General features: G+C 39.8%; 1 protein-coding gene across 1 annotated transcript; it reads right to left on the bottom strand.

The window, feature by feature from the left end:
- Nucleotides 1-7102: 7102 nt before the first annotated feature.
- Nucleotides 7103-11039, bottom strand: LOC132674404 (olfactory receptor 7E178-like). Its single transcript, XM_081790774.1, is given in 2 exon segments — nt 7103-8009; nt 11017-11039. Coding segments are annotated over 2 exon segments (930 nt in total).
- Between the last annotated feature and the right edge of the window lie 449 nt (nt 11040-11488).

Below are 11488 nucleotides of genomic sequence, written 5' to 3' on the forward strand. Positions count from 1 at the left end.
AGCAGGTAGGTGACAAGGAAACTACAGACAGGAAGTTGAAAGCCAGAGTCTTTTTGTACCCCAATCTCAGAAGTGACATCCCATCAGTGTTGCCATGTTGTGTTGGTTGGAAGCAAGTCACTAGGCCCAGGACACACTTCAGGGGATAAGTCTCCACATTGGTATAAATCCAGGAGGTGGAGGTCTTTGGGAACATATGACAATCTACCCACCATGCAGGTCCCACCCTTTTTCAGGACATTGGTCTTAAATACCACAAGACTCTGAAGATGTCTCTCTGCTTCCCAACATAGCCCACAACCCATAACACCAAAAGACTCTCAACAAAATTCCTCTGCAAAAGATCTGACATGTGAGTAGAAATGGCCACTGATTTGGTATTTCTGCAGACCCCACCATGTTGCTTCAGGACATGAAGCTAATATAGTTTCTCTTCTACCACCAGGGTCCCTCCATTGACATCACACCAAGCTGAGCCGTTCTGTGCTCAAATTTAACAAACCCCCCCGGTAGTTTCTGATTTCTGCACATTGAGAAGAATTCATTTGCCCTCGAATGTATTTTCTTTACATTACTTTGTGTTCACAAATACTAACATTTAAATAAATGACCTGTTGAGGGGCGCCTGGGTGGCTCAGTCGGTTAAGCGCCTGACTTCAGCTCAGGTCATGACCTCGAAGTTGGTGAGTTCAAGCCCCGCGTCAGGCTCTGTGCTGACAGCTCAGAGCCTGGAGCCTGCTTCAGATTCTGTGTCTCCTTCTCTCTCTGCCCCTTCCCCACTTGTGCTCTCTCTCTGTCTCTCAAAAATAAGTAAATGTAAAAAAATTTTTTTTAAATAAATGGCCTCTTGGTTTTTTTTCTGGGTGACAAAATAAATGTGTGAAAATATTGGTCCCTCACAACCTGCCACAGCCTATCATGTGGTTTTCCTGGTTCAGAGGACTCTGGATGAGTAACTCAGAGAATGGTTTGTCATTAACTGATGCAAAGAAAAATCAATTAATCCAAGATGGTGAAGAAGCAACCCTGGCCTCTGCCACACCCACCCGAGAGATCAATAATTAACCATCCATGAGCAAAAACAGCTCTGGAAGAGCTCAGGAGTCTACTTAAGAAACTTCAGCAAACAGTGACTAACCACACAAAAGGGAATAACCTGAGAATAAGGTTAACACAAGAATAACTACACAAAAGGGAAGAAAGAATAGCTTCATTTTGCCTGCATCGTTCCATTCCCTCAGCTAGCACTGTTCAGCACCAAGAGGGTATTCATCAGCCAGAAGAGCTCCTCTCAAAAGGAAAGGGAGAGTAGGGTGAGTGACCAGTTTGCCCAGAGGTTCAGGGCTCTGCACAAAGGACCTGCTTCTGGTATACCCCACCCAGAGAATGGCAAAGCTTGCACATATAGACGCAGCTAGAAACAAGGAAGAAGTGTAAGCACTACCAATATCAACCACAAGCAGGTATGGTAATGGCATAAAAATAGACACAGAAACCAATAGTACAGACTCAAAAGCCCAGAAGTAAACCCCTGCATATACAGTCAACTAAAATTTAACAAGAGAACCAAGAACACTCAATGGGGAAAGGATATTCTTTTCAAAAATTAGTGTTGGGAAGGGGCATCTGGGTGGCTTAGTTGATTCACTCTTGATTTCAGCTCATGTTTTGCAAGATGGAGCCCCGTGTTGGGATCTGCACTGAAAGCATAGAGCCTGCTTGGGATTCTCTCTGCCTCTCTCTCTGCCCCTACCCAACTCACACTCTGTCTCAAAAAAAAAAAAAAAAAAAAAAAAAAAAGTTTGGAAAACTAAATTACTGCCTGCAGAGGAATAAAATTGGACCCTTATCTTACACTAATCACAAAAACGAACTTGAAATGGGTTAAAGATTTAAACAGAGGACCTGAAAACATGAAACTCCTAGAAGAAAACATAGGGGAAAAAACTCCTTCACATTGGTCTGGCAGCAATTTCCTAAACAGGACACCAAAAGCACAAGCAACAAAAGCAAAAATGAATAAGTGGGACTACATCAAAGTAAAAAGCTTCTGCACAGCAAAAGAAACAACAAAATGCAAAAGCAACCACGGAATGGGAAAATGAGAGGACATATTTGGAAATCATGTATCTGATAAAGAGTTAATATCCAAAATATATAAAGAACTCCCACAACTCAAGGACTAATAATAATAATAAATGGGCAGAAGAACCAAGCAAGCCGTTTTCTAAAAGTAGACTAACAAATAACCAATGGGTGCATGAAAGTGCTTGACATCACTCATCATTAGGGAAATGCAAATTGAAACCACAATGAGATATCAACTCAGACCTGTTAAAATTACTGTCTTCAAAGACACTATAACAGATGTTGGCAAAAGTAGAGAAAAGGGAACCCATGTGCACTTTTGTGGAAATGTTCATCAGTACAAACACGATGGAAACGGCATGTGGGTGTCTCAAAGTATTGAAAATAGAACCAGCATATGATCCAGCAACCCCACTTCCAGGTATATATTCAAAAGAAATTAAAACAGGATCTCGAAGAGATATCTGTGCTCCCATGTTCATTGCAGCATTATTCACATTAGCCAAAATACAAAAATAATCTAAATGTCCTTCAACAGACAAACAGATAAAGAAGATGCAATATGTATCCATACACACAAAAGAGAATATTAGTCAGCAAAAAGAAAGAAGTAAATTTGGGGTGCCTGGGCGGCCCAGTGGGTTAAGTATCCAACTCCTGATCTTGGCTCAGGTCACGATCTCATGGTTCGAGTGTTCAAGCCCTGTGTTGGGCTCTGCAATGACAGCATGGAGCCTGCTTGGGATTCTCTCTCTCTCTTCCTCTTTCTCTGCCCCTTCCCTGCTCACTTGCTCTCTCTCTCTCTTTCTCTCTCAAAAATAAATAAATAAACATTTTTTAAAAAGAAAGAAACAAGCAAATTCTGCCATTTGCAACATAGATGGACCTTGAGGACATGATGCTAAGTGAAATAAGTCAGAGAAAGACAAATACTGCATACTCTCTCTTATATGTGGAATCTAAAACAACCAAACTCAAACAAACAAAAAGTAAACAACTGGTTACCAGGGGATAGAGGGTAGGGAAAATAGGGATATGTTGGTCAAAGGGCACAAACTTTCAGCTATCAGATAAATAAATCCTGAGGATCTAATGTACAGCATGATGACTGTACTATATCATATACTTGAAAGTTGCTGAGAGAGTAGATCTTAAATGTTCTCACCACAAAAAAGAAATGGTACTTATGTGATATATGGAATTGTTAACTAACTCTGTGGTCGTAAATCACTTTGCAATATATCAGTGTATCAAATCAATACACTGTACATTTTAAACTTACACAATGTTGTATGTCAATTATATCTCAATAGACTTGAGAAAAGAAATCTATCAACCTTAGGATATAATGATGATAATGATATCTATATTTATTGAGTTCTTACCATGAGCATATTGTCTTTTGATCTTTACTTTTCTTTAAATTATTTTGTTAATGTTTATTTATTTTTGAGAGAGAGAGACAAATGTATGAGTTGGGGAGGAACAGAGAGAAAGGGAGACACAGAATGCGAAGCAAGCTCCAGGCTCTGAGCTGTCAGCACAGAGCCCGACGTGGGGCTTGAACTCATAGACTGCGAGATCATGACCTGAGCCGAAGTCGGACACTTAACCGACTGAGCCACCCAGGTGCCCCCCCCCCTTTTTAATCCTAGAGTCTTTTTAATCCTAGAGTGCTTCCAGCTAAATATTACTTAAAATGAAGGATCAGAGGCCATCAAAGTTATAAAAATATATCCCAGTGCACTCAGCTAATGAGTCAGCTGATGGTGAAGCCAGAGCTGATGTTACAAGTCAAATTTTGGCCTACAAAGCCTATATGTTGGAACTATACACTGGCCTGTCAATATACTACAACAATCTGCCCTATCGATCCCTTACTATATCCTAAATTGTGTTCTATCATTACATTTGATGATATCTTCTCAATCAGCCTCTCATTTAGATGCTCTTATTATCATAACTCTACAGATAAGAAATTAAATAGAAATGTGTTCTGTATCATACTCAAAGTCACACTGTTTGTAACATCAAGTTACTTATAAATTACTGGAATGTTCATTTAAATTAACTTCCTTAATGTTATAATAAGAATTACCATATACCATCTGACTGGTCCATGGCAAAATTATATATAATTATTGCATGGCCTCAGAGGATAAACACTGTTGCACTTAATTTGCTGCTGAGGATTCTGAGGCTCAGAAAAGAACTTTGACTTACTAATTTGCAAATTTTTGAGCCAATACCAGGCCATGGAGTATTTTCCTATCCCACTTTTTTTTCTATTATCTGTGTTTCCTATTCCTTTTTGGGTTTTGGGGTGTTTTTTTTTTTTTTTTGATGTTTATTTATTTTTGAGAGAGATACAGAGTGTGAGGGTGGGAGGGGGAGGGGCAGAGAGAGAGGGAGATACAGAATCCAAAGCAGGCCCCAGGCTCCAGGCTGTCAGCACAGAGCCTGATGCAGGGCTCAAACTCATGAACAAGATCTTGACCTGAGCCGAAGTCAGACACTCAGCTGACTGAACCACCCAGTCTCCTTCTGTGTTTCCTATTCTGATCAAGTGTTGTCACTCCACATTTACATGGCTGTATGAATCTTCCAGTCTTTTCCCATGCTCAGCACTCTTCTAAATCTAAACCTAAAAACAAACAAACAAAACCAAAGTGCTGCCACTGGGTACAGTCTACCATCTGACAAAAAAGGCAGCATCACTTTCCTCCTTACCAAGGTTCTTTGGCCATCACTTAGGTCTGCATAAATGGATAGGCAAATATAGAAATGTGGTAATTTTTCTTGGATGGTAACTTCCCGCTAACTGTTTTGGCTTCATCTTGTGTCAATTTCATGCCTTTCTCCAATATCAAGTTCCTTATCCATGTAGTTGATAGATGATTTACCATAGAGGTAAAAGGGTAAATTAAAGTAACTTTTGGACAGGTTTTCAGAGAACCAAGATTACTACCAATAAACTACGTATGACATTTCTAAGGAAAGATGGATACCAAATGGAGCCCAAAGACTGATTTATCAATGACAGAAGACAAGACAGTAAGCCAACAAAGTGAAGTCCTAAACAGGCTGTTTGTTACCAAAGAAAAGAGCTCACCTTTGCTGACAACATAAACCTTTGCTGCTGAGGATGTTTTAAAAAGGAGGACAAAGTACAATTTATTTATGATGAAATTTGTGACTTTATAATCCTCAGACACCACTAGAGCCACTCATCTACTGGAAATATGATTCCAGGACTTAGATCTCAGTTGTACATTCCTAAACCTATATTTAAAACCACCTTTATTTTATGAGCTCATTATGCAATATTCCAACTGCACACAACTTATTACACACCTTTCTCCTCATGTTATAATTTAACTTTCAGGGTTCGGTCAAGAAAAAAAAATCAATGGATTATTTTAATAAAGAGAATTAAGTGTAGGTAGTTGAGTAAATATCTACTTCAGGACAAAGCAAAAGATGGGAAAATGTGGTGACAGATGGAAGCCAATAAATACCAAGGGCTTAGGGTTTTTAGAGGTAGGAGTGAACTTTACTTAATTTTAGAGTGTAATATAATTTGCTGACCATTATTAAAAATATGTAACAACGCATTTTTCATTTTTTTAATGTTTGTTTATTTTTGAGATAGATAGAGACAGAGCATGAGTGGGGAGAGGGGGAGAGAGAGAGGGATACACAGAATCCAAAGCAGTCTCCAGACAGAGCTGTCAGCATAGAGCCCAATACAGGGCTTGAACTCATGAACTGTGAGATCATGACCTGAGCCGAAGTTGAGCACTCAACCGAGTCACCCAGGCGCCCCCAAATTATGCAACAATTCTTAACTGTAGAGAACAGACTGAGGGTTGCTGTAGGGGAGGTGGGTGGGGGGATGGGCTAGATGGATGATGGGTACTAAGGAGGGCACTTGTTGTGATGAATCACCAAATTCTACACCTGAAACTAATATTGCACTATACATTAACTGGAATTTAAGTAAAATTTTGGAGAAAGAAAAAAAAAAAAAAAATATATATATATATATATATATATATATATATATATGGAAAACAAAGCAGGGATTTCAAGAGACCCACTCTAGCATTACAAGATAAGTATAGAAGGATGAGTTTGGAGCAGAAAGAGTTAACAACCAGCACAAAGGAAAAGCTTATAGTGTTGAAGGACAATATATTTGAAGAAACCCATTGCTACGAGCTACAGTACGTTTTTTATAACTTAGACTTTTGAGCTTGATCTCTTTAGCAACTCACAACTAAACCATCTTGGGTGCTTTTTAAAACATCCTCATACCTAGACACACACCTGTCCAACTAGATCAGAATCTCTGGTGATGAGACTCAGTCATCATTAGTTATAAAACTTCTCAGCGTATTCTATAAAATCCATGATTGCGGGGTGCCTGGGGGGCTCAGTCGGTTAAATGTCCAACTTCAGCTCAGGTCATGATCTCACCATTCATGAGTTTGACCCCACATTGGGCTCCGCACTGACAGTGCAGAGGCTGCTTGGGATTCTATCTCCCTCTGTCTGTTCCTCCTCCACTTGTGTGCTCGTGTTCTCTCTCTCTGTCAAAATAAATAAACTTAAAAGAAAAATCCAAGATTGAGGACCAGTAATGGCGTATTTAGACATTACCTGGATAAATAGCTTTGACAGATGCAAAATTTGTATGGAAAATAAACAGAAACCATGGGAAAGGATATAAATTTTAAGTATATAAAAGGAAGAATGCACCCTGGATACCAGGGTCATTGAGGAGAACTTCTCATGCATTCATTATGATGTACAAAGTGTCCCAGAATACTCCTCCAATCCAATTAAAAACAAATTTTAAAAAATAGTATTCATGTATGAAACATGAAGAGGAATGAAAACCATGAGACTGAAAAAATAATGGGGCCCAGAAAGCAGTATTTGCTGATCTACATGTTTGGTTTGGCTGATTTTTTCAACACACACTTCAAAAAGGAATGCACACATACTGAGATTAACCTATTCTTCTGAGTGACCTCCATAGGGCACTCTTGATGTCCCTGTTCCTCAAGCTGTAAATGAAGGGGTTCAGCATGGGGGTGACTACGGTGTACACAACTGAGGCCACCATATCCTTCCTGGGAGAAGGCAACGGTGCTGATCCAAGGTATACTCCAATAGCCGTTCCATAAAATAAGCAAACAACTGACAGGTGAGAGCCACAGGTGGAGAAGGCTTTGTACTTCCCACCTGTTGATGGGATTCTCAGAATGGAAGAAACAATTTTATAGTAAGAGAAAAAGATCCCTGAGATAGGGAGAAAGCCAGAGATGACACCAACAAAATACATGACTACGTTATTGGTGAAAGTGTCAGAGCAGGCAAGGTTGAGGAGTTGAGAAGGGTCACAGAAGAAATTAGAAATTTACACATCCTTGAAACAGGTAAGTTGCAACACGACTAAATTGTGCAACTGGGAGTCCAAAAGGCTAACACAAAAGGACACCAAAACTAAGAAGCCACAGAGATGTGGGTTCATGATGACTGAGTAGTGTAGACGATGACAGATGGCCACAAATCGGTCATATGCCATTGCAGTCAGAAACATACCATCCATACATCCAAAAAGGATCAAAAAAGACATCTGAGTCAGGCAGCCCACATAGGAGATGACTCTGCTCTGAGTTTGGATGTCCACAATCATCTTAGGGACAGTGGTGGAGATGAATCCGATGTCAGCCAAGGACAGGTTGGAGAGGAAGAAGTACATGGGGGTGTGGAGGTGAGAGTCAGAACTGACAACCAGGATGATGAGCAGGTTTCCAAGCACACTGACCAGGTACATGGACAGGAAGAGCCCAAACAGGAGGGGCTGCAGTCCTGGATTATCTGAGAGTCCCGTGAGGAAGAATTCTGAGACACTTGTTAGATTTTGTTCTATGTAGCTTTGACACCTTTAGAAAACAAAAAGAGGGTTGGAGAAAGGAAACAAGTAAATGGGCATCCAGCACTGTGTCCATGTTGTATATTCAAGCAATTCACAAGTAAAATATTCATACTTGTAGACATGCACCCTAGTGCCTTTAGAAATATTTTTCAATGACACATCCCATTTCTTAGAACTCTTTCCTCATTGGTTTCACATTATTCACCTCTCTATATATACATTTACTTTAGAGAAATTCAACTGAAGAGTGTCAGAGGAGCAAGAACATAAGAGGTAATAAACCATGATCACAGTAAACAAGCCTACTTCTTTAAGAGAAACCACAGAATAAGACAAAAATCACTCTAATTTAAAGAAATGGAGATGCAGTTAAATATATCTTTCTTTACTCAAATGCAATGCTAGATATTCTCTTCATTTAGAATATTCATAAACACCTCATGAAAGGCAGGACTGTGTGATTTGGATTCTGTATTAAAGTTCAATATTCATAATCAGAAAATATTTTGTTAGTTATATTCATGAGTTTTATCATTTTTTGATTTTCTTTCTTCTCTCCTTCATGGAGGTAAGCAATGATTTGATGTTGGTTGTCTTCTAAAAGTCATTTAATATGTAATTTCTATCCTTGGCTTTGGTGGACTTCAAATTTTGAAAAACACAGTTAAGTATGTATAATCATCCAACATTGATGACTATGAAGATAGTTTCTTCTTTGTTTCTGTGAACAGTGGAAAGGTTTACCCTACATTTAACAGAGATTTTTAAATTTTTGATGGCTCCCCTGTGCCAAAAAGGTATAGACTCCGGGGATTCAGAAATAAATGAGACTTGGTTGTTTCTCTCCATATGTGAAAGATATACTTGTGTAAACAAAAGTAAAATGTACTGTTAGAACTGTAGGGAAATCATAACCTCAGGTCATCAGATATTTAAGTCCAATGACATGATAGTTAACCTTATCATTATTAGTAATAAAAATTCTAAAATTTAATTTGCCCTTACTTTATGCACTCATCACATACTTATTGCATAGAGGGCATCCTTTGTTTGTTTAATCCTTTTTCAGTTGAGTTGTACCAATTAGGGATCAACTTAGACAACAATTCTAAGTCTCAGAGATACCAAGAACCTGACCTATAACACACTAATAATAAGTGGAGCAGACAGGATTCAAAATTAAATTGTTATTCTCTGAGTCCCATGAACTTCCTTGTCTCTATAATTTCTGAAAGTTTTCAACAGAGGTACAGAGATTTTAACTATAGGTACATCTGAGACATATTTTTTAACTGTTTTCAGTTTCCTAAGTAGAAATAGACCCAAGACTCTGACTTTGCCTCCTTTCGTGATTGAGTAGGCTTATTATAAGAATGGTAGAGGAAGTGGACAGTTGAAGGAAAATCCAGGAACAGGGGCAGACAGAGAGAGAGAGAGAGAGAGAGAGAGACCTCCCCTGAAGAACTGTGTGCCAACTCTCTAAGATCATTGCCTGTGATCTCAGCCATTCTTCCCATAGTTGATGCAGGAAGTTGACTGCTCTCCAACTGTGGTCTACCAGAAACCCCTAAAGGGAAGAGCAAGAAGTCTCTGCCAGGACTGACAAGGAAGTGAAATGACCATTTTGGGTTGTCCGGGGGGGGTGGGGGGAGGAATACTGGTCTGATGTTCAGATTCAAACATGGCATCAACCCTTTCTGACTTATGACCTGGTACAAGTTAGATAAAATTCTGTTCTCCTTTCTCCTTATATAAAATAATAATAATGTGTGCATTTATCATTTGGGACAACTTATGCAGGTGAAATCAAACAAGATACATAAAATACATATCTCAGAGCCTGGCACTTAGGAAGCCCCCAGTAAAAGCACATTATGTTGTGGTTAATGGTTAATGTCATCCTCCTCCTTGTAATCATCATAATCTCCTTCATGATCATTTTGGAGTAGCTTAGGAAAAGGCTAGAGAGATCCATCTGCGGCTATATGGTGGGGCAGATGTCAACAAGAGCCAGAACCAGTGAGAGTGGAAACAGAACTGTTTTTTAATTTTTTTAAATGTTTATTTATTTTTGAAAGAGAGAGACAGAGTGCAAGTGGGGGAGGGGCAGAGACAGAGGGAGACACAGAATCTGAAGCAGGGTCCAGGCTCGGAGCGGTCAGCGCAGAGCCCGACTTGGGGCTTGAACCAAGAACTGCAAGATCATGACCTGAGCTGAAGTCGGACGCTTAACCAACAGACGCACCCAGGTGCCCCAGAAGAACTCTTAATGAGAATTCTCACACCTCCACCAGAACCCAGAAAATAAATTTCACAGGGCTCTCATCTGAAGGTTTATATACTGATGCCCTCCCATCTGTCTATCCCAAGCGTCATCATGTTTGTGTTGTTGAGGAAAAAATGTTCCTGATGGTCCCTCCTCTAATCACTGTCCCCTTCAGCACTTACTGGGCGGGAATGCATCTCTGCTGGAGCATGATGGAGGAGTACAGGTCTCCTGTCGGGTGTATGATGAAGGTTCACAGTCCCTCCTCAGGACAGGCAGGAAGACAGACTTGGCTGGGACCTTCTTATGCAGATGCCCACAAGGGGAGGAGACACAGGTATGGAGCCACTGTATTAGAACTGTCAAACTAAACAGCTGGAGGCACCTGCCAACTATTTACAACTGTATGACTTTGGAGGCTCAATACACAAAGCTTATAATTAGCCAATTGGTCCATGTTGTCCCGATCTCTAAGGACTTGCTAATGTTAATAGAAGACAAAGGGGAACAAATGAGTATCTTTAGAAGGGTCTAGGTCCTTCCTCTCCTCTGGAAGAAGTTCAGCTCTACTCCTTGCTTCTTACTTCCAAGTTGTAGGATCTTAACATAAAATTCAGACTTTATTTTCAATTGAATCACTCAATATGAGATTTTGATATCTGTAAATCCATTATATATGAATCATGAAATCTAGGCAGAACTAGGTCTTCTATACAGAGAATGTGATACTATTTCCATTTTCTCAGTCAATAGTTGCCTTTCTCTTTTATTTTTTTATTTACATTTATTTTTGAGATAGAGAGACAGAGTGTGAGCAGGGGAGGAGCAGTCAGGGAGACACAGAATCTGAAGCAGGCTTCAGGTTCTGAGCTGTCAGCGCAGAGCCTGGTGGGGGGCTTGATCATGACCTGAACTGAAGTCAGACGCTTAACTGACTGAGCCACCCAGGTGCCCCAGTTAATAGTTGTCTCTAAAGATAACTTCTTATTTTCATTTTTTAGCTCTTACTTGGGTCAGCATTTTTTTTAAGTTTTTTTTTTTTTTTTTTTTTGAGAGAAAAAGAGAGAGAGAAAGCACATGTGGGGGGAGGGGCAGAGAGAAGGAGAGGCAGAATCTCAAGCAGGCTTCACACCATGAGCACAGAGCCTGATGTGGGGTTTGAACTCACAAACTGTGAGATTATGATC

Source organism: Panthera onca, chromosome A2 (assembly GCF_046562875.1).
Source record: "Panthera onca isolate mPanOnc1 chromosome A2, mPanOnc1 haplotype 2, whole genome shotgun sequence".
NCBI lineage: Eukaryota > Metazoa > Chordata > Mammalia > Carnivora > Felidae > Panthera > Panthera onca.